Raw genomic sequence first — 23,996 nt, 5'->3', positions numbered from 1 at the left:
CTAATTTGACGACAATGGGAACACCCCGACAGTTGTGTGGTCGGACAAGACTGCCTTCCGCTTGAACCATTCAGGAATTTCTCCGTTATAGCTGTGTGACCATTGATTAGTGTCTTCAACATATCCGACGGTTTTCCTATCCACGGGTCAAGGTGTCCGGATGTTGCCGCTACAACACGATAATTGCAAGTTTGGGTTGTGGTATCATCGCATGGGACAGTCGTGAAAAAGAAAACTCCCATGGGCAGTGTTTTTGGAAGATTATATCAGACACTGGTACTATACCCAGTTGTTGCTCAGCTCGAGGATGAGGTATTGCATGGAAGAGAATGCAGCTACTCAATAGTCTGGTACACTATTGGAAGGATTGGGCAGCACACTGCATACCACGAATTAGATTGTCAACCAATGCAGTTAAATGACCACATATTACCGTGCAGCTGAGTATCAATGATAATCATGTGCAGCTGGTGCCGACGCCTACTCATTAAGAAGGGCCCATGAAACATTTCAGTACTACCGAAACCATCGGCCTGCTCTTAACTTTGGTCACCAGGGTCTGGGGTGCAGTAATGTATAAACCTTGCAAGCAGGTTGCTGAATATAATCGGACAATAAGATTGACAAACCCAACCTCACGTCATCTATCCGCCCCCCTCCCATTCTCCCAGGTGGAAAGGTGGCTTGCTCAGCGACTGAGTAATACACCACAAATTTGATGATCATGCGTTGACCGACTGCATTAAACAGTAACAGTATACGGAATAATTGAAACAACTGGATACATCGTGATGTTTGAGAGTATTACACATTACATTCCCTATTGACTGTTGGTTTATAATCGTGTCTGACGTCGTTCCGCAGGTTCTATTATTCCTGACAACGCCTGCGGGATGCTACTCTGATGCAGTTGAGAGCACTACTGACATTCCGCGCGTTACCGGTACGCACATCTTGACAAATAGATTCTGATCGATACCTGTAACGGATTGGGCAAGGAATAATCTAACAGAAACGGATCTCAACTTGTACGACCTGTTTGTGCCACCTATAGCAATACTGGTGCAAGGAATGCAAAGATGATCTCTAAAGGCCCAAGAAATATCCTCCAAGTATCAGTGTACTGTATGAGGAAACAAAGTGAAAGCTCATTAAGAACACTTAGCTTCTACCTACAACAAGAACCCGCTGAATGGTTGAGCAGCCCTCAACAGTAGTGTCGCACGTCTTTGTTCGTCTGCTTCCAGAAAACCCATGCATTCTGCTACTTGGCCTGCGCCGAACAAGACATCAAGCCATTGAGTAACTAGGTTGTGTAAGCTTTGTCTTGTGACTTGGTTGCTTTTTGTTAAAATCGTCCGAGATGTGATGATGCTAGTTGGAAATCGTCTTGGAGCGTACGATTACGGCTATGGTTGACTACCTGGCGGCTCATCGAACGATCAGCAAAAAGCAGTTCCAAGGGCGACAGATCCCATGCGAGGTATGTAAGTAAGACTTGCTTCTTCTTGCAGCGCAGCCTGAAGCCGTCCAGTCATAGGCTGATGATACCATGTCCCAAGCTATCGGTGTTCAGCCTCAGCATGTGGCGTCATGGAGCTTGTGGATATCTGGTACGATTTGGATGTTACCTGGAGTAAGCACAAAAGAGCGCGGAGAAAGACAGCGGCGGCATGGCCTGAATGACCCAATAGAGGAGCAGAGCCAGCCCAAGTTCTTAGGGCCGGCCTCCACCGCTACGATGTCCGCTTCAGAGAGCCCGTCGAGACCCGGTGGGCACTCTTTACCACGAGGACCGCCGCGTCGCCACTGATCTAGATCTCTCAAGCGTCTCTCTTCCCCAGGAGACCCCGGGCTAATGGACCTTTGCGCTATCCGTATGGGCTGGAAATGTGACATGCAGGTAGCATACATGCACGCAGTATCATACAGTAGCGCAGTGCGCTTACCCAGTAAGCACGAAACCGTCGTAGCGGGTAGCGTGGCATCTACCCCCATCCATATGGTATGGAAGTATTTGGGCGATCTCGAGGCTTGCAGACAGCACGAGTTTCGTCGGGGGAGATCGTTCTAACTAGCTAAAAAGAAGGATCTTGGGTCACCACACAGAGGCCGCAGTAGCGGCCGTGGTGTGACACAGAGGAATCAGAGCGTTATGTATCATGTATGAGCAAACGATGGAAACGCACTTAGCGGGTGGACAGAGACAGACTTATCCAGCTAAACGAGTAATAATGGCCTGATCTGAACACAGTCTGCATACTACTATTGCTAGAGCGCTCCGCGTGCGTGTCTAAGGGAAGGAGCTTGTGTGCCAACGTCTCGCGATGAAAAAAGCTACGGAGGTTAATCAACATCGAGTATGGTGTGCGAAGCTTCTACATAGTAGTAGGCGGACAGTCTCCTAATTCCGGACAATCATTGATGGATTAGCTAGTTCCCCAGGGCCGCCCAAGAGACAGTGGGCTTCCCTCGGTGCCCCTAACTTTGGACGGGTAGTGCTTTTATGGGCCAGAAGGTGGATGTGTCCAAAATAGTACGAATTGGCGACAACTGTTGCTGCATCATCAATACAACATCAGACGAAGTGCCCCTGAGGGATACATGAACTATCTGCGCGCCTTCAGTGAACGATCCATCACTGAAACCGCTATCGTCATGATTCGGAGGGGTTTAGAAACAGCTAGACGGAGCACGTCAGGACGCTTCTTTGGGCACAATTGGCTTCAAAATAGAGTTTGACAGAGCCATGTACAGAGACCCTGTTAAGATTAGGTTCACGCCAGTCTAAAATCGGCCGGTCAACAGAGGAGGTGGTTGTACCAACTATTGGGGTACAAACACCTTGAGGCTCTTCCGAAATCGCGCACGAGGCATATGTACAGTAACACCGAAGATGTGATTACGAAAACGCATCATGGAATGCAAATGCTGAAGATCATAACGTAGGAAAGCAGGAGCTGACAGAATGGTTGGTTAAAACATTTCAATAAAGTAATTCGTCATTGACTCTATCGCTGTACTCGCAGAAATTTAAGGCCAAAAGAACGGCTCGAGGGAAATTCACACGTAACCATTGATTGGGTATCTATAGCTACCAGAACGTCAAAAATAAACCCAAACCAAAAAATAAGAACCGGTATCTGCCTCCCTGAATCCTCGCTCGTTTTCAAATGCACATTTTTAACATCACTCTTTCAAATCGTACAATTCTCCATCTTCCCCCACGCTTTCCTGCCATTTTTTATGGCTGTTCGTTGTAATTCGTGTCCTCTAAATGCATCGGGTGTTGAGACAAGTCCAATGTTGGCGCAGTATCCACGACTTTGCATTTATGGAGGTCATCGAACATGCCAGCTCGTCGAAGAAGGCGGGCAGTGCGTCCACAAGAGTATTCTTATGGACACTGAGTCAGCGCTGCAAAGGCCGTGTTATCCTCGCCTCGTGGCGGTCGTTTCTGTAAAACATTGCTTGTCCTCGCCCTTGACGTGAAAGTATAATGATCTGGAATCCAGAAACCCTGTAATCCATATTGTCCAACAAGAGTACACCAGAACAAAAAGAACCCCCCAAACCCCCCCAAGTTGACTAGGAAACTTTGCTGAGATAACGTAGAAACGGTATATAAAATCTCCCTTCAAAAAACGCCAAGACAGATACCAGAGAATGCGACGGCCGTTATTTTAGGTATCCTTGTAATCCCAAACCATTTCAATTCCGTAACCTGATACTCCGGGGCTGTTGTCATAACTATCGGCGCATTCGCCTGCTGCTAACCTGAACCGTGTTTCATTGTGTACTGGATAGTAATATCGAAGGAAAGTTTATCGTAGTGATTAAAATCTTAGATGCGGTGTGGCTCGCGCCCTCGAAGCTGTAAGTCGTCTGCGATGTATTCGTCTGTAATCATTCTTGGAAACCATGCGATAACTCGGCTCAAGATTCCTCCTTAATGCCGCTGTTGGATGAGCTGTCGGCGTCTGCCTTGCCGTCATCCTGAGGAGACGAGTTGTCGTCGGTCGGTGAGGTCTTCCCATTCCCACAGCCTTTCACAAGACGATGCCGCTGCTAGATGTAAGCGAAAGGTTTCGGAGAAATCAGGTGCATGGCTTACCTTGAGAGCGTCCTTTCGAGAGAAGCTCTTATCGCAAAAGGTACAAGGAAATGGCTTCACCGCAAGATGTATCCGCTTGTGGCGCTTTAAGTCGTGGTTACGGTTGAAACACTGGGTGCAGACATCGCACTTGAACGGGCGATCTTGTTGCGGCTGAGTTTGACCATGTGAGTACATGTGATGTCCCCCCATATGTGCAGGATATCCGTGTGACATTGGGTTCATTCCGCCAACAAGAGTCATTTGTCCGCCTGGGTTCGTCATGTTCGACAGCACTGCCCCGCCCATGGCTGGTGGTAGTTGGTAGCCGTATGGCCGGTTGCCATAATGCGGCGCCTGCATTGGCGAGGGTTGACCGCTCATGGAGGGGATACCCCTGGAAAGTGGTCCAGTGGTACTGGGTGACTGGTGAGTAGGTGAAGGCAAGGTACTCGTAGAGAAAGCAGGGAATGACGACTGCTGGGGCGTGGAGGCAGGAGGCGCATAGTATCCGGGTGTAGGGGGAGCTCGGTTGTAACTGTCAGAAGGTGCCGCAGCAGACGGTGTAGGTGGTTGAGAGGCGGTAGCTTGGGAGTTCAGAATTGGATTCTGCAAAGATGGTGGCTGGTGCGAACTGTGCGAAAGCATCGAGTGATGGCTGCCTCCTGCTCCATGGTTGGAGAGCGGGAATGGCGGAGATATAGAGTCGTAAGGAGGAGCGGCTAAGCCTTCTCCTGTCGCAGTCGAGTATGAAGGCCTGCTATTGTAAGCAGCGCCTGATGGTGAGTGCAACGACCGAGAGTAATTCGGTTGCATCAGCCCAGTTTGTCCATGGTTCATGGATCCGTAGGTATATGATGAAGTGCCACCTGGAAGAGGCCAACTGCCATGAGGGTTGTAAGGCGCGACACCTGCTTGGGAACTTTGGGAGCTGCCACTGTTGACGCTAGAAGACAGAGGGCTCAGACCGTCGGCTCCAGTGACCCCTGAAGGCTGGTTAGATTTTGATTTATCATGAATGAGGAGAAATGCAGTCCATCAAAACGTGCGCAAGTTGCCCTTGCGGGAACCGGGGAGAACGGGATCATACTTGGTACTTGACTATCCACCAGGTTCGGAGGAGGAAGTTGGAAATGGGGAAGACCACCAGCTGCTGGTCTGCGTGACGCGAAACTTGCTTCCATGGTTGTATTTGTTACCCTCGGCATGCACGGCCTGAGGTAAAATGTGAATGGTTTGTTGGTATTTTGACTCGAGATGTGCCAGCTAAATAGGCAAGGACGAAGTAACCAAGGATTCAACAACGATAATAGTCCAGGCAAGGGATTACTTCAGTCAAATAACCAGATCAAATAAATGACGAGTATCTGGTCTTGCTGAAACGCGCCTCTTCCTCTCAGCAGTTGTGTTTCCGAATAGGAGGCCAATGGTCTAGAAGATATTCTTTGAGAAGCCCTCGTTATCAAAACCGAATAAAGGTGTTGTAGATGGTAGTTGGGTTGTCCGAATACTGTATGGGCTACGGTTCGGGTAGGCCGTTGCAGCAATGAATGTTGCCAATGGCTTTCTGGAAAGCCGGGAACCGTACTTACAAAGAGTCGTGAGATCCAGGAACCGTGTTGGATAAAGGTTATCCTGCAGTGGGTTCAAGAGTCTTGAAGGTAGTAGTTGGATGTTAGTGGAGACGTCGATCCCAAGAATGGCGCCGGGAGGCGCCTGTCGAGAATATATGGGTGGGAGGCTCTATTGGGTTAACTGTGCTCCCGGCTCTCTTTGCATAGGCTGTCTTTGCTTTTCGGCTGGGCTTGTGCAATACTGGGATGACCTAGTCTTGCTTTTCGGACGGGATCTCTAACCTTGGGATGAGCTGGGGCAGGCTAGTTTAGATCGTCCCTAAAGGTAGTCCCTAGTCTAGCTTGAGTGGGCTGGGAAAAGCGCTTGATGGCTGCCGGAATGGCGTTCGAGACTTGACTTTTTGGGGGAGAGCAGATAGATGGCCACCGGCCAGGTATTGAGTACCGAGAAAACTCTATTCCGCCCGTGATTTCCCTGGACCCCCTATCAGCCTGGTGAAAAGTCGTCTCTACGAGGTCAGTCCTGTTTCAGGTCATTTCCTAGGCCCCCAAGAGTTTCAGACGAAGAGAAACAGGTCGAGGTCTTCAGATGTTGGGACGTGGTGGGTGATTATTAGAATGACTGATCAAAGCAGGCTAGATAAGTGGCAGTATGCACGTGCTGGGGCGACAGGCGCATAGGTTTATTTTGCAGGCTTCCAGACTTTCGGTCTTGGTTCCCACGTAGCTGAGTGCTGAGGTTGCCTCAAGGTTGAAAGACAGGCAAGAAAGTGTGAAAGGTTAGGCCATCACAGAAGGACGCAGACGTAGGTGCGAGTGTAAAACAGTGAGTGAGGCAGGTGAATGTGACAACTGTTCCCAATGTGGTCAGGGTACTCAAAGTATCTGCTGCTGCTCTAAGGCAGGACTATCAAATGAAGAATGGGGGAGTGTCAGAGGGAATCCGAGCATGTAAGAAAAAGGCTAGCATAGCACCCTGGCTCTTGGCGACCCTCCATCTCCCCATGCACCCAAGATTCCGGGATAGCTTTAATGATCAAACTTGTTGCACCCATCGCTCTATTGGCACGCTGACTAGATCCAAGTGCAAGGGTGTCAAGAAATGCCACTTCTCTTCCGTAGCGACTCCTGGTCGGGGACCTTGACAAGTTTTTCAATAATCATGGCCGCTCCTGCGTCTACGCAGGCGAGCCTCATAATGTTGTATGGTTCGGCTATGGAAAAGGGTCACTTTCCTAATCCTGTCAGCGCTTTCCAAAACGATCCTGGCTGCAAACAAGTACAACGGAGCCGCTGTGACTGCTGAAAGGTCTTGCCGAAATGCGCATTTCTCATGTACTCAAGCTATTCAGGGCCTCTAGGGCCTACAGGGATGTGTTCAGCCCCTGGTCCAGTGAAGAAGGACAAAGGATTGCTCGGGGCGACCCATGAAATAAACTACGCAGCCTTCCATGAAGGAACAACATGTGGCAATCAATGGTTCAGCTCAATTGAATGGTCAATGGTCAACATACACCTTCGTACTGGCGTCAGAAGATTGTTCGTACCAAAGCGCATAACGCAAATATTGCGGATACGACTGTGCAAAATACCTGCGTATTCAACTCCGGTAACCTGTCACGTCGGGCTCGCGACTGGCGAGGTTTATTGTCTTGGCAAACACGATCAGAGATGGAGTATTCGATGTAGACTAGTGCCAACCTCTCTCAGCTCAGAAATTTCAGCTCGTTTAGAAAGGCGCTTGGTGCTCAATGCTACGGATCCATATGGTACCCTGGGAAAACTGAACATGGCACGGAATTGAGTCCGTATTCCGGTATGAGATCATCTGAGCGGATGCAGATTGCAGACTAATCATGCTAGAGCCCTGATGTTGAACATTAGCCGACTATGGTCGTAACGACACATATCGCAATTCTTGGTCTCAGTCCACCTCGCAGACCATGAGGGAACACTGGTAGTGAGCTTCTTGTTGTTCTTATTGTTCGTCTTCTTCCGATTCGAGATGAAAACAGGGTGTAAGATTGTTTACACATGGTCACTCAGCCGCAGCCTGGAATGGTCAAGGGATCTGTGTCTTATGACGGATACCTGGTAAACACTATGACAGAGTCAAAGAAGAAGATTGAGCAATTGTTCTGGCGATGCTACCGGAACTCGTCATCTTGTTCGCTTTAGTCGAGGTCTGGCCCTCGCATCACATACCCCATTGCTTAGTAGGGTACATATCCCGGCACTAATTCGTAACTTAGGAGCATTTATTTGGTTGCTGATAATTGGGCCCTCTTTTCACTTTCAGCAGGGCACTAGCGATGCTGTGGTGCTTGTAGTGCTGCATTTCACCTCCCCATGGCATGGGCGTGTGCGTGCTGTGGGATTCAAGAGACGGGTGCTTCCAGGAGGCTGCATCTGACATGGGTGGCCTACCCTTGTCTTGTCATCCCCCCAACGAAACTCATTCAATGCTGACATGCAGATGGCTCTTTAGCACTTGTGACAATTGCTGTATTCCTACTCTACTGTAGACCAAAGCCATTTGATCTATGTATGTCTGTATGCATGTGTGTATGTGCGCGAAGAGAGTGGACGGCAGGCAGAAAATGGTCCACTCGGTACGAACCGAAAAGTCTGTCAAGATAGTACAATCTCAATTAGATCATTCAGGCTTAGTGGTCTTGTCGCACAGCTGAATCTAGCCCACGGGCAACCACGGCGCTATAACTATTCACTGACACTAGCGACCTGTCAAATACAGTCCCCAGTGTTCTTCTCAGCAGACGCCATCGGCTAGAACTACACAGTTCACATTCAGTTCTTACGAACTAAAATAAAATAAACAGAATGTCCATGCTTTAGACAGCTCCGCCCCTTTTGAGGCATTTTGGGATGACAATCAGACATTTCCGATAAGAAGCAACTATCATCTCAGTAATTTTGCTTTTCTGTTGAGACAGGCCTCATACGTGTGCACAACATAATGAATGGATGAATGAAATGCAAATGAGATGAATGAGATGAATGGGTTTTGGAGAATGGGGGGAGTTGGAGTTCTGCCGTACTAAGCAGAAAATAGAGATAAGTTACATAGGCACCTTTTTGCTGCGGAGCTTGTCTCGCAATGGGAATTTTAGACGAGAGGTGATGCTGGCCGTTCTCGTCTATTGCAGGTTCGATGCATGTTTTTTCGAACGCGAACCATGGAACCCATAAAATATGGCAAATTACAGATTCTAAAACGATAGGCAAGGTAGGTGGTTTTGCAAGTTGTAATGACCGCGTTAGGTAACAAGGAAACGCAAGCAGATTTACTGCCCGAGCGTTCAATAAATACCAACTGAACTTGCATCTACGTGCACGGGCTTGATACAGTGCTGGTCTCGTTGCATCTGGCCATTTTTGGCAACTGATGGGGGGAAGCCCATCAATAATATCCGACTTACATTGATTATGTCCATTTTTAGAATCAATATGAGTAGGTGTATGCCGCTGGTTTTGATACGGGCATCAATAATGTGTGATTCATCCCGCCTTTGCATCGACTGGTAACTGGCCGCATATGCCTGTGTAACTTGACAGCTCCGACTTACCAAGCTTATTAAGAGCTGATATAGGTTGGTTTGTGTGCTAAGTACTGTACACAATGACTGCATCTCTCGCAGGGATATCTAAAGTTGGATCGAGCAGTATTGGTGTGCCACGACCAAGAGCTGCAAAAGGTGTTGGAGCTATTCGATGCTTCATCTTTCGGCCACGAAGCCTTCAAATCAGAGCTTCATGTCGTCCGTTGATAACCTTTGCCCTCCTGGATAGTTACAAGCTTGGACATTTTCGGCTCCGAGGGAATGGCAACGTACCAGGTTTATTAGGTCTCTTCGGCTTCATGACCGCAATGGGCAAAATCGCTTTTTGTAGTCAGCTGTCCTCATTCGCAGGCTGCCAAGTTGCTAAGGGGAGCAGTCTAGAACGCATCCACTTCACGATCCTACGATCCCAGCGGCACGAACCCTCAAAGATCCATTATCTGCATGGCGCAAAGAAGGTTAAATAGCCACAATGCACATCGTCTAACGACGTGTGGCCGCCAAAGTAACGGTAGGGGTTTTCGTGAGATCTTGACACATACAGCATCCTCATTTGTACTTGTCCACCATGCATTTGTCTCAATCGCAAGACTATAAGAGTGCAGCTAGGGCTAGTAGTGCGCCAGCAGGATTTGGAAACTTGTTCACACCACAAGCATGTAACCCAGGACCACCAGCCGCTGTATCCGATGCGAACCACTGCCAATCATATGTTGCTGATGAGCAACATTGTTTAAGCACACCTAAGTACGATCTTTCTCGCTCTGACTACGGATCCATATCTGTCAAGACCTGAGCAGAACCTAGCGACCATGCAATGCAAATTCCGCAACCCCCCTTCACGAGATGCACAACAAAATCAAGTATTCGGGCTTCGGGCGATGGCGGATTCAATGCTTGGAGTAAACCCGCGCGTTACGGGCAATTTATACGGGGATTTGCAGGCTCACTTCGCACAGTGCCCCATGCTGTTCGATAGAATGAAACATTTGAAATGATTTATTGGCATTGACTTTTGAGTGTGCAGATTTGTATATCTGCTCTCTGTCTGAATGAATACCCTCCGTACTGTCCATTCGCCATGAACCCACGGTCGCGTGGTGAGATCATACTCAGCAAATCCTTCGACGCATGCAAGTTCGTATCAAGCATGGGACACGACGAATGTTATTCGAGAAACTAATAGTTGCACTTTGGTACCGACTGTGGCACAACATATTAATCCCACGCAATAACAACCAGGCTGCCACGAGCTCTAGTCAGATCACTGCTTGCAGGAGAAGCATCCAGACCTCACCTGCAAGCGACTGCATTCAGGTAGGTGGCATGGGGTTATTCTCACCGTACTAACAGGGCTCTCTCTACGGCGCAGACTCTTACGTGCGAACTGATGAATGGTGTGGCTCACAACGCAGGTAGTCGGCGGGTTCAATGCAAGGGCTGTCGGCTTGCTCTGCAGCTTGGGGTACCATCACGTTCTCAGTATATAGCGGAAAGATACTGGAGCCAGCACAATAAATAGACTTTCGGAGCTGGCAAGTGCGTTGTTTACCTTATTAACAGGCACAAGCGAGCCTCCGCTGGCGAACTATCGGTTCCGCTCCGCCAGACAAAGAGTGGGACGTTTTGTTCACATCTCCGCATCATATGCTGACGTGCTCACATGATTGCTGATGCAGGGCTAATCTAACGATCAGTAGTATTGCAAGTTCCGATGCTGGCCATTTTACAAACTGTTTTAGGCAGAGAGCATTTGCCTCAACCGATCCTCCATCAGCCCTGGCACAACGACAAAGGATGCTCGGTTCCATACACGCGCTAAGCAATACCCGTTTGGGGATTTTGTATTTCTTCTTCCCCTGAGTTTCTTGGATTTAATTTGTGCTATGCTGCGTCATCGGTTTACCAGATTGGCTCGACACACCGCCGAAAATAATTATCACATTACCCAGTGCAGATTGCCCCCTTCCCTTCGCCTTCGGCGAGTTCAGCTGTACTCGTTCGTAGAGTCTTATCCTCATTGGGTTAAGGTCAGCATCTAATCCGCCCCTTGCGAAACGATTTACTTGCTTATCACTCCAAACTCTGGAACAGGGTCACCTCAGCTTCAGCTGGCGGGGGGTGTCATTCACCAGAGGCGAGGCTAGACCGCATAATATGTTACAGTTCTAATGGGCAATCACCCTGCTCAGTTATGACGCGTATGCCGGATGCGTGTGCTGATCACCATCTTGTACTGATTGGCAGAGTTACTTGGCGAGAGGCTCAAAATACAGCCGTTTGAGGGGAAGATCTGATCTGTGTGATCCCGGTTCCTGGTAATAGGCGGCTGATTTTTCTGTCCATCCCGCGAGCCACGGCGTTCCCAACTGAAAGGATATGGCTTGCTCGTGGCTTCGGTACTGATCCCGAGAATTTTTGTGCAAAGGCCGCTCCACTCAATTCAGGCACAAATGCCTGCATTTGGCGTCTCGCGTAGTTCAGAAGCAACATCTAAGCATTGTACTTCGACATACGGATTACACGGAGGGAGCCTGTTTTCTTCTTCTTCATTTCTACCTAGCTTTTGTACTCCAAGTGTCTCTTGACTCAATTGCCCTTCCAATTCTGTCACGAAAGACCTTGATGCTAGTTGTATTTAGTGCAATCATCAAGCATGAGCGAGGACAAGATTTAAGCATTGTTCATTTCGGATCTGGGAAGCAAATAAAAAATAAAAAATAAAAACCCTCATCAATTTATTTACATTAATTTTTTTCAAGTGCAGCACTCCTCCTAGATCGTCACCCTTCCCTACCTGCCTTGATTTCAGCTGGTGGCGTGAGGAGATCCACCGTTCCCGCATTGCAGCCTTCAGTGGAGCTTGGCCGACGATCGCTTCCTTTTGTCGCTTGACGGCGATCACATCTGTACCTAAGGAATATAATCCGTATCGCACACGATAAGCTCCCAGATCCTTGTGTCGATCAGTTCGTCCCATCTGTTCTCCAAACGATGATAGGTTTCAGATTGCGATCGCTGAACTCACAATTGTCGAATGCTTGGTTATCATAGTCGTATGTGGCCTGGTGGAGCGCTGATCTTGGATAGACACAAACATTTCGGCTTGACTTAATTCTACGCTTGAAGATAAGTGCTGCATATGATTGGTGGGTATTAAACTGCTCTTTCGAGGAACACTTTGTATCATGTGGACCGATTCATTGAACCACATGGCGACATTACGGCACCGAGGCCTTAACAACGGATAGCGCTCGGGTTGATGGACGATAGGGGTTTCTTGCACAAAACAGGAGGCCAGGGCTGGACGCATTCGAGTCGTCCAGGAATCCATGAGTATCGGGCATGAGACCTGTTCTCGAAATATTCGGGATAGGTATTGCTAAAGCTAGATCAAAAGGAGCATCTCCTCCGGTTTCAACGCCCTATTGTCGCCTCAATGTCAGAGTTGTTACTTGTAATTCTGGTTCATCACCCTGAAGCTAGATATCTACAGCCCGCTGGTCCAGCGCAAGCTTTTGGTATTGCAACGAATCAAAGGAGATCAAGGGCGGTCGTGCTGTATTATAGAGTTCGTTGGTGTTTCACATCAAAGTTCACCTACCCAAGGAGCGTGGACGAATGCTTGCAACGCATTGCAAGCTTGATTTCTACCTCATCAAAGTATCTCTGGTCTCGTTATCTCCAACGGAACAGCAAAATTCGAGTCTTGCATGCTATGAGACAAGCGTCACGCTTGGTCCGGCCTCATAACCAGCAGAAGGTTGCGACCAGCGTGCCGCTCGCTATCCGGCAAGCATCTACGAAGCCTATTGTATGGGCGATGGGGAGTGGTTCGTGAACGGTTCGGAGCACGTGGATTGCGTAGTGACAGTATTTGTACGGCCGTTGAAGCGAGGCAGTCCACTAATCAAGATGACAGCTCTGTAGCAAAAGCTTGGCGTTGAGAAACAAGCGCCTGCAAGAGTCATTCAGGTGCGAAAGACCGGCCAATAACACGAGTGGCCAGACAGGTCGGGCAGAAGATTGTGAGGCTGGGATGAGCAATGATGGCGAACTCTCGGATCCCCGGCATCGACTACGTGAGACAACAGGTCTTGTGCTGCAAGAACTAAGTGCTTGCGTCAAAGTTTCCCCTGATTGAGTGTGAAGCAAGGCCTCCAGATTGAAAAACTCAGTGGCTTGATTTGGCCAATATGACGGTATCTGAGACTGATTTGCCGCTCTATACCCGGGGTCTTTCCCGCCCAATGGGGACAAGTAGATCTACTGGATGGCTGGAGACAACGGCTGTGGCTTCAGCCGTGAGGCATGGCTCGAGAGGTACCGCGAACATACTTTAGCTAATGCGAGGGATTTTTGCACATCTGAATGATGTGGCATGGATCCGTGCCAAGCTCATCAACGATGACTCAATTGAGTTCATAGACGGATAGATAATTACAAAAGCATATCATAGGTCGCCCTACGCGATCAGGTCACGAGGCTGCACGAGCAAAAGATTGGGGCTCATTTACTGATCTCTTGTCGCGCCGAGACACTGAAGCTGTGGGATGATGTTCGCACATTATGCTTTCAGGGACGGAGTCCATTGTCATGCGTGCTCAAACTTAACTCGTCAATATTAAAACGTCATGGCATGGAACAACGACAAGGCTTTGGAATCTAATGAGCAATCTGAAATCATCGTCAACAGATCTGAGTAGTAAAATGTAGCATCATCCAGGCAGCTGCCGATCTTAATAACGACCAAATCTTCCATCAGAGACATGAAGTCCTGTTACAATTGTATGGAAGGGTTCGAGAAAGCGAATGGCTTATTAGGAATCGTATTTTGTTGCATGCTACGGACCTCCATCATCGCAATGTGACAATATGTCGAGAGATAACTGTCGTTGAGTTGGACAGATTGCGCCCTTCAATCGTCGCTCATTCATAGAAACTAATTAAATGCAACATTGTCAAAATATTTTCTTCCTCTTCACTACCGACGATGTAGACCTAAGGGAGCATACCAGCTCTAGTATCATTGCTTGCATGGCAGTCACTAATGAGTATATTCTTATAGACTGCACACTAGTGGAAACTTTGCTTTGCAATTGCTCGTGATACCGTAGTTGTACTGGGACGAATAATAATTCTTGATATGCCCCATATATGTACCTGATTATTTCAGAGACTATTGTAGCAAATAATATTGTCATGGAGCATAATTATGAAACTTCTGTCCACAGGGGACTTCGATGATTAACAATATTATGTATCTTGATGGCCTAGTTTCATTCATAGTTTAGGTTCATGCCTGTTTAAACATGTGGACATTCGTAATGAGAAGCAAAGGACCGGAGCCTTTGCAAAGATGATAGATTGCTATAGTTCAGTTATTTGATGTGCGGACCGTGACAGCTTTAGCAGCTATGAACGGCAACCTTCATGTTACCGTTGGACTGTACGTTGAGGGCAGCGTTCTGTTCTGTTACATTATAAGGTCATCGACGATTACTCTGACGACTGTGTGAAGTTGCAATACATAAACTCATTAGCACGTGCCAGATATGCAGAAGCGAGACAAAACCCTCGCCATACCATGATTTGTATCATAACTTTCAACATGATCACTCTCGGCCGCGATCTTGCAAACCGGTACGCAATGGCCCTCTGGCACGAGACTTCTTGGAGACGTCCAGAAGAGAAACTTGTAGATGGTGCATCGTACTACACGAAATTCTATGCACCTACAACGGTTGATGATCTTCTATACGATGAGACCTTACAAAATGGCCATATGATAGCACCTCAAACTCAAGGATGAACTGCGGAGCTAATATAGCCTACTTGTGTTCAATACCAACAGACAGCATCAGTATATATCATCCCAGAGTCCTCAAGCGACAGAACAGGAGACATCCCATGGCAGTCAATAATATTGCAAACGAAAACCACGCATGTACCAAGGGCTCATCGTCGTTATACCCTGGTCTCATGTACATGCACGAGATCAGGACTTTGCGATTGTATCCGGGCTCTCCGGATGAGCCACTCTATGGGAATCACGCAGTTGTCTAGCTTAGATAGGCCCAATCGCCCAGTGAGCACTACGAAGCCCTTTTATACGCTTGGAGAGACGAAACAGGATATTCAAGACAGTATAGACCGATGTTCATCGGACCGTACTGAGATGTTCTCCTGATGACTAAGAACTGTGACAACGCACTCAGAGGCGTGAGACGAACATAGTTGTATCGAGACATCTGAGTTGACGCAGTCTGCATCAACCACACCGACGAAGACGAGCGATCTGCCCGCGTTGGACTCATGCCGCGGATATTTAGCAAAGCCCGGAAAGTTCTGATATAAGTGGGCGAGCCTTCCGCCGACAGTGATGTTGCTCTTGATGAGGTCAGCCCTTAGCATACACATTCAGCTAGCTTCTGAAGAATTGTTTACATGGTCAGAAGAGCATCCATTTTATTGCCCCCTGTGAAGCGTATAAAAAAAAGAAGAAAAAAAGAAACCCACTTTGAAGTGCACGTTCCAGCGTCCTTACTTCAAAAGGCTGTGGGTTGTTCAAGAGATTGTTCTCATAGGATCCGTACAGCTCCATAGCGGTCCTAGATCGCTTGCCTTCTTATCCAATAGACTCGTTCGTCTCAACGAGGGAATAATCGTCAAGTTTCCGGGATGGGACCAAATACCAGGAAAGTGGAGCCTAGGATGCGAATTCTTGAGACTCATATGTTTGATCAGAAGACATTGCTCCTAGTGGACATAATGAGTCAAACCATCAGAATCTCGGATAGTGGTTGCCTTATCTGGTTTTGTGGTGTAGGGGCTTATGCAATACCACGCCGGAAAAACGAGGCAAACAAATATTCGCTTGTTAGCATGTGCGAAATCAAATGTTAAGGCTTCCTACGGAACTTGCCCCTAAGACTTTCAGTCAGTCAGTCCTGCGGAGCCTGACGGCGACGGATCTCCCCACGTAAGATCAAAGCACCCTTGTTGGTCTATAAAGAGATACAAGAGCGGCAGCCACTCCCGAGATAGACCCCCAGACTGCTAGTATCTTGCTCGTTTAGTATATCTAAAGAAAGTACACCTGACACTATGCTATGTACAGACCGTATCCGCGACTCCTTGATAACACCACGGGGATACAGAATTGGAACGGAGGACGTGCTCCCCACACTACCGCGGGACGAGAGCTCGTCGATAAAATTGACTGAGGCCAGAGCATGGCTAGCCCAGAGGGATGAGTTCAGCTCGACGCTGAGGAACCCTATCGTTCCCTTCAGGGATCCGTCCGTGTCCAGAATACTCTGATGATTGGTGTGCTCAAAACAATCACCACCAGCTCAGATTTCCTCGTTATCTAATTATGGCAGAATAACACGAATCCACCACGTAGTTCAAGCACGAGAAAACGTCACTGTGGCCTTGCGCGATCCCTTTCTAAGAGGGATATAGACAAAATGAGGGACGGAAGTCCCATCCTCGCCTTTGTTTCGTTTGGTTTTAACACCATACTATGACAATAAACCTTCGTTCAAGCAACGAACCTCTTGTATCGTGCTTTGCATTCTAGTGTGATCAGCGTACATGTTCAGGACTGCTATCATAACTGCCACACTAAATAAAAGCGTGTCCTTTTTATGCGCCGACACGTGCACTCCGACGGGCGAGCTGCTGGCGAATCAACTTGTCGAAATCCAACTTGTCGCCTTCCTCCGGTACATGCACGCCGCTGGCAATGCAAAGGATGCGCATGTTGTCGTCGTAAGCCAAGCCTGTGAGGAGCTTGGGTGTGATAAGGAAATACTGGCTCGTGTGTTCCTTGCAGGCGATCTCGACCATGCGCTCGTGCACCATACGCTCGTTTCGGGGGTCCATACCCTGATTGATCTCATCGACGACACGAAAAGGTGCCTGCGCCATGGACTGCAAAGCCATGATGTAAAATACAGTAGAGACGGCACGCTCACCACCAGATTGGCGGTGTTGGTTCAGCAGCTGAAGCTCCTCGTTCTGACGGAACTTTACTTTGATCTCGATGGCCCACTGCTCGAAATCGTCTGGATGCTTGAAAAGACCGACCTCGCCAGCGCAGCTTATCCTTTCGAAATTCCTCCCAAAAGCTTCGTTGACAGCTGCGATGATGGTGTCTAATCTCGGCTCGAACTTTGACATCAGTTCCTTAATCTGTTCTTCGAGGCGCTCGAGCTTGCCATTCAACTCCTCGTTTTGCTTTTGTAGCTGCTCAATCTTCTTGGCCCTTTCATCAAACTGGCGAAGAACACTCGGGTCCACTGCGTGGATAAGCTCAAGCTTGGCCTCTTCTGCGCTGATTTCTTGGTCAATTTGTTCAAGGGATTTGTTCGCTACCATCACCTCGTAGCGATCTAGGTCGCCGTCTTGGCCTTGAGCGACAATGACGTGAACCCGTGTTTGAGCTTGCTTGGCATCGGCTTTGGCGAGTGCAGCTTCGTCAGCGGATGCCTCGATTTCTTGCTTCTTCTCATCAAGCTCCCGGACGATGTCACTGTTCCGTTCTCTCAGCCCCCTGACATCAGAAGAGGCCTCAATAAGCCGAATGTTCACCTCTTGAACAGCAATATGAGCGTTGCGAATCTGTAAGACTGTTTCTTTGTGGTGTAGGATAGCATGCGCTTTCTCCATCACTAGCTCATCTCGTATGAGATCTTGCGTCAAAATCGTGGCTTTGCTTGCACGAATTGCGTCCAAGGCTCTCGCCAGGTCGATGTTCTGTTTTTCTGTTCTCCGTTAGCACATCAGAAACTACTATTTCGATGACTTAGTGTATGCCTTACCTATTTGATCTGGTATCGCTGTCCATTGTGTGTGTACTTTTTGTAATTCGCTCTTTTCTTGCCTGAGTTGTTGCTACCGAGAGTTAGTACTAGTCAGAGTCAGAGTATGATGTGACATACGATCTCTCGAGTCACTTCTTCTTCTTTGCTCGCAAGCTCGTCGACCTGGGCTCTGAGATCTTTGTATTCTTGGACAAGGGTCTCCCTCTCTGCGGTCTTCTGGCCCATACGATTTTGCAACTCGTCCTTCTCGTTGGGATCAACGTCAACAGCTTGGCCGGTCCAAAACCTGCCTTGGTTGACCTTTCTGGTGCTAGTCGTGGTTGCATCAGGGCCGTACTCTCTTCTCCGAATGACCCGGAAATATGTTTGCCCCGTTGCCCAGGTGTTTATCTTCTGCCCACTCTGTAGGGCGTCGAATTGTTCAGACTTAAGTTCACTCAAAGCGATACCAGAAGCATGCAAGAATCTCTCGGTGCAAAGCATTGCAAGAACTGGCTCTGGACCTTCCAAATAATCTAAAGCAAACCCATCCAAACCGAGGCGGCGGACCTCATCGGCTGCCATTGGCGGTCTCAAGGATTGGAAATCTGTATTGCAAGTTCGAATAGTGACGGATAACTTCATCATGCCGTAGAATTGATCACTGAGCTTCTTGTGATCGGCTCTGGTCTGACATGTGAAGCAGAGAAAGTCGTTTTGTTGCAACATGGATTGTACCAGATTCGAGTAGCGCTCATCCTTCAATGAACATGTGAGCATAGGGGGGCCAAAGACCTCCTTCTCAAACTTGTCCAGATTGCTTTGAAGCCATTCCCAGCCTTGATGAGCGTCCGGGCTCACCCTCTTGAGAAAGCTGGCCTTCTGACCCTCTTGGGTGGTAAGAGCCTCAATGCTACTCTTGATCGTTTGCATCTCGGCATTCACACCCCTGCCCAAAGTTTTGGTATCAGTGGCTCTCTGGTCAGCTTCACGCCTCTCTGTCACTATATCGCGTAGGTTATGCTCTTTCTCTCGCTGGATGCGGTGTTAGCAGGACTATATGATGCATGGCGAAGGGGAACCCACAATCTTCTGATTCCATTCTGTGGAATCAAATTGTGGAGGCTGGCTTTTGTAGTCGGCCTCCAATTTGGTTTTCTTTTGACGGATTCTGCGCGCATCCGCCTTCTTGTTATCAAACGACTTTCTCTCGTTGTCGATCTGATTCAGAACACCCTTGATCTTGTCCTCTACAGATTCCACTGCACGAGAAGCCTGCTCAGCAGTGGTCTCAGCATTTCTCAGAGCGCGCTTGCGCTGATCGAGAATGACCTGGATTTTGTGCTGATATGCCTCCTTGTCCCTGACAGCTTCAAGTGCTGGGGCCATTGCCTGCTCAAGGCTGCGCAAACGTCTCTCTGCATCCTTCTTCTTTGCATTTGCCGCCTTGTACCTGGTGCGAGCGATGTTGTATTCGGCGCAGCAACGTGCCTTCTTAATGTCCTGGACGCTCTTCTTGATAGCTTCTCGCTCATTCAGCCTATCGACGTCGGCTTGAAGACCTTGCTGGCGATCTTGCAAGTTTTTTAACTGATCCACGTCGGTCTCGGCCCTCGTCTTCACACTCTTAAAGTCCTTGAACAAGCCTTTCAACTCGGTTTGATACGTGATCATTTCCTCGGGCGCAGCGGCTCTGAGAGTTTCGTGGAGAAGCTGGACGGGGGAAAGGCCGGCGAACTCGGCGACCTTCTCCTGGGGAAGAAACTGACACAGGTTGTCGCAGGCTATTCTCAGACGGGCTACAAGAGCTTGGATGTGTTTCACGGGGGTCTTCTTGTTGTTGAGCCAGAACTCGCGTTTGTCGTTCTCTCTTGTGATTTCGAGGCGGATAACGTGGTTGGACCTCTCGTTGGGACGCTTCTGTAACTCGATTTCGATAGTGGCTTCATCCTGGCCATGAGTGACATACTCGCTGAACTTGGTTGCACGACCGAGAACACTCGTATTGTAGCCAAGGCCCAAGGCCAAGGCGCATACCAAGGAACTCTTGCCGGTGCCGTTGGGCCCAATGATCATGTTCAGATTTGGGCCGGGGTAGAATACGGCCTTCTCGTAAGTAACGAAATTGACTAGCTTCACTCGCACGACGGCTCCGGGGGAGTATTCGGCAGGATTGTTCTGAGATGCACTCTGTGATGGGCCGTCTTCCTCTTGGAACTCGTCTACTTCCTGGATTTCTTCGGCTTCGTCTTCGTCATCGGAGTCGCGACGCCTTTGACGCTTGGATGATTCCGCTCCCGGCGTTGACTGCGCTTCATCGTCATCCTCGAAGATGGATCTCGAGCGGCGACGGGGAGGCATCTTGGCGCCAGGAAGGGGAGCCTTTCCTTGTTACGCAGTGGCTGTTGGAGGAACGGAGAATCTCGGTGGCAAAAGTGGCAGCACTCGGCTAGATTTGCGCCCGCCGGGGGTTTTCAATTTTGTTCTTATTCTTTGATTGTTATCGTTGTTCAGGTTGATTACTTTGGGCAAATTGTTCAAACGCGTGGTTCAAGTTGCGGCTGCTGGGGAGACGCGCACCGCGTAAAGTTCAAAGTAACCATAGTTATTTATGGATTACGTGCAGTTAAGGCCAGTCTAACCTAGACTAGTCTGCAGCAACGTTGATTGATGCCACCAAGATTTGGTTCAAATGGCGGGGTTTATCTTGAAGTATTGCCCCGGTTAACCTTAGACAACATGGCATTGGCCAAGTTAGTGGATGGCTTCGTTAATGCATGTCGCGTGAACGCACCTTGCCTACGCTCTTGAGCAGTCGATCAAGAAATTACAACATGCAATGATGAGTATTCAAGTGTGGATTGCGGCTCAGGTAAATTACTAACCTTAGTACGTAGTACTGAGCCTTAGCTCCCCTATTAAGCCTCCGTCCCAAAAACACCAGCAGCCAATGATGCTTGCTTCATTATACCCACTGCCGCATAAATCGGTGACAGCGTGCTAATAAGCTGTAAGGCGATACGGATGCAAGGCAGAATGGTGCAGGGTAAACGGCGAGAATGCGTCATCTTTCCCGAGGCCCCTTAGCTACGAGCCTGAGAATACGTCAATCCTCAGCGACGAATGGGTCCCGCAACTCCTTTGCTAGCGGCATGAGTGTGTATGGTCTCGATGAAACATCCAAGTGGCAGCTGCTCGAGTCAGACTGGTCCTAGGTCCATATGAGTGAGGTTAGTATAATCAGCTCCCTATACTCGTTCTTCTTCAATGCCAGTTGTAGAGCAAAGGGGTTGATGAGCTCTTTAGACTCGAAGAATGCTAACCTAGTACCATCGTCGCCGCTTCGATGGGAGGAGCTGTGCCAATATTCTTGGGAACGAGACACTGGAACGCCTTTCCCAAGCATGAATGGCAAAAAAAAAAATCCAAAAAAAAACCATGCAGTCTTCTCTCTCATCGAGGAGTTTATCGCCGGCACCAGTGAGACCTGCAAAGACATGCCGATGCAGATTGCACTGACCGGTAAAATCGGATCATCTCCTGACCAAGGTTCACGAAGCATTTAGTCAGCGAAATAGGATTCGGCACTCCCATTCTAGTTGGTTGCTAGTATTCATCATCGCCTATACGCCTGCTCCATCCCATTACTCTGCTTTGATATGCTGGGCTAGACTCGCTGCCACGTCACGAGTAGTAGCACTGTCTATGAACTCCACAATCTCTTTAATCAGCGTTCCGTCTTCGATCGTCTTAAGCACTATCATGTACTCATTAGAGTACGGGCCAAAGTCCGTCTCGCCTGTAGACTTGAGATGCAGCAGGACCTTGCGGGACACTTCATCGACAATCATGTCCTCTCCCTCAACGATACCAATCTGGATGTTCCGCAGCATCTTGAACCCAGGCAAAATGAAGGCCTGGTATTCCTCGTTGGTGCGAGGTGGGCTGTTCCATGGTGGAGGAACGCTGGACGGATGGATAGTTTGTTTGCAATCTGCGGTGCGGGATGCTATAACTCCTTCCGCAGTATTGGTATTGAATCCCGCTATGTAGCTGTTGGCTGTTTGAATGAGTGTGCTCCGGATTGTAGACATCTTGGTAGAGTGGTAGTAAGCCCTCAATCAAGACTTCATTAATGCCGAAGTAAAGATATTGTTTCATGGTGGCAGAGCATATGGAAAAGGGAGAATGGAAGCATTTATAAGGAGGCGGGCCTGCACGGTGGCACGTAATTACCAATCCGTAGTACACTGTTTATGCAAAGACCAGGTGCTGTGCCTCAGATACCTATGTGCTTTGCACACAACGGATGGCTAATTGTTCTCGGTGAAAAATTCACCTCGGATTTGTCACGGCAATTAGTATCATGACATGATGGCATGTACCCCGGCAAGCCCGGAAGGATGAATCTGATGTCTACATCCCTCACATGAAAATGTGAGCAGACTGACAGAGAGGGAGCAGGCAGGGGAAGAGGAGGGCTGCAGTGGCGGCCGAGAAGGCACAGAACCCAGCCAACCCTAGTCTTGAGCGTGAGGATCTAATACTAAGACTGTAGAGGACAGGAGAATTGTAAAAGGCGGTTACAATGTAGCAGCGTGTGGTTTTCTCATCGAGTAAAACGGCTTACCACCCAAGTACGTAGCAATCGCAGGAGTACCCCCTGCACGTTTACCCGGTCTCCTCCATTAGCTCTTGATGGGCAATGAATTGAGAGGCACTCTTACTGGAGATTCAAGTTACAAAGAGCTTTGGTCATTCAGAATCAAGCCTTGCAGAAAACAGGCGCGTGTATATAGATAAGGTGACAATCTGCCATAAGACGTTCGGACAGAGTTGGCAGACTTGATAGCGTTTGTGAGCACTTGTAAATGCAGTTATATTTCATTCAAATTTATAAAGATTTACTATTCCGATCCGCTCATAAGCGTTAAGCAAAGCTAATGTATGATTGAATAAGCCGCCATGAAGTTTGTAGCTCACTGCACAATACTATGTAACTCATTTCGAAGATCAGATCATATTGCAATTTCCTAACCACACTTCCAAATATCAATATGGACATGGGTCTTCCTCAAGCGCGTAGCTGACAAGCTGGCGTCGCCGAGAGAGTCAAGACTCCCAACACGCTGTCCCCAACAATACCGCGGTGTGCACGCCCAGGGTTGGGTCGACTTCTCCTCCGCGACGTACGTGTTCTGGGTCTAGCTCTGCCGGCCGCGCTCTTTCTGGTTCGCTTTCTGAACGTCTTCGGCGTGCTGCACGCTGGCGCTGCTGTTCGCCACAGTGCGGTGGGTCGTTCTCTCCGGCCTCCTCCTCGTGCACCAGGACGTCACCGACAACGGGCGCATCGGTATTGGGAGTAACGCTGTGCTGCTTTTCTTGCCTCCGCTGTTCCCGCGCCGGCGCAGTGATAAGCCGTCTACCCCTATGGAGACTACTCGGGCGCATGACGGCCGGACTGACTGTGTGTGGACACTTGGCTGGCAGAGCGCCCCTTACTACGCACTCGCGGCTGTGGGTGGTTCTGCGCTCTCGGTCGGGGCTATGGTGACGAATGTTGAACTCGACGACCTTAGAAAAATTGCTCGCTGTGGTTCTCACAGGGGTTCTGGGCGATGGGTCTGGCAATCATAGCAGACCTGAAACACATGAACTGTTTATGAGTGTAATTCGATCTCCGACAACCAAGCAGTGTGTGAATGCAATTGGAAGCCGACTAGGAGTCTGGAGTCACCATCACGTCTAGCTCCGACATATGGCAGTGCGATAAGGATGACGATAGAGCAAACGACTCACAAAGGACAACTGTGTTTCCAGCCCCGGCAAAAATTGCATCTACATCAATATTTAGGCGAATCAACCCCCCCCCCCCCCCCCCCCCCCCCCTCCCGCGTCCTCGACCGCGACACACGAATTTACTTTGAGGTCTGCTCTT

The 23,996-nt window shown here is 48.8% G+C and overlaps 3 protein-coding genes across 3 annotated transcripts; all 3 read right to left on the bottom strand.

The window, feature by feature from the left end:
- Nucleotides 1–3,936: 3,936 nt before the first annotated feature.
- BKA67DRAFT_663336 (uncharacterized protein) lies at nucleotides 3,937–5,277 on the bottom strand (the record flags this gene model as incomplete). Its single annotated transcript, XM_046108164.1, has 3 exons — nucleotides 3,937–4,065; nucleotides 4,115–5,079; nucleotides 5,184–5,277. 3 exons carry the CDS (start codon nucleotides 5,275–5,277, stop codon nucleotides 3,937–3,939), a joined length of 1,188 nt encoding a protein of 395 aa, XP_045953486.1.
- Nucleotides 5,278–16,898: 11,621 nt separating this feature from the next.
- On the bottom strand, nucleotides 16,899–20,419 carry BKA67DRAFT_524644 (P-loop containing nucleoside triphosphate hydrolase protein; the record flags this gene model as incomplete). Its single annotated transcript, XM_046098598.1, has 4 exons — nucleotides 16,899–18,019; nucleotides 18,077–18,149; nucleotides 18,197–19,093; nucleotides 19,145–20,419. 4 exons carry the CDS (start codon nucleotides 20,417–20,419, stop codon nucleotides 16,899–16,901), a joined length of 3,366 nt encoding a protein of 1,121 aa, XP_045953485.1.
- A 1,068-nt stretch (nucleotides 20,420–21,487) lies between these two features.
- BKA67DRAFT_421765 (uncharacterized protein) lies at nucleotides 21,488–22,367 on the bottom strand. Its single transcript, XM_046096821.1, has one exon. The coding sequence runs from the start codon at nucleotides 22,150–22,152 to the stop codon at nucleotides 21,703–21,705; it is 450 nt and encodes a 149-aa protein (XP_045953484.1). The 5' UTR covers nucleotides 22,153–22,367; the 3' UTR covers nucleotides 21,488–21,702.
- Nucleotides 22,368–23,996: the final 1,629 nt, after the last annotated feature.

The sequence above is a fragment of the Truncatella angustata genome, assembly GCF_020726525.1.
Source record: "Truncatella angustata strain MPI-SDFR-AT-0073 chromosome Unknown BKA67scaffold_9, whole genome shotgun sequence".
Lineage (NCBI taxonomy): Eukaryota > Fungi > Ascomycota > Sordariomycetes > Amphisphaeriales > Sporocadaceae > Truncatella > Truncatella angustata.
Note: the sequence above shows the minus strand (reverse complement) of the source record. Positions and strands in the feature narration are given on the sequence as shown.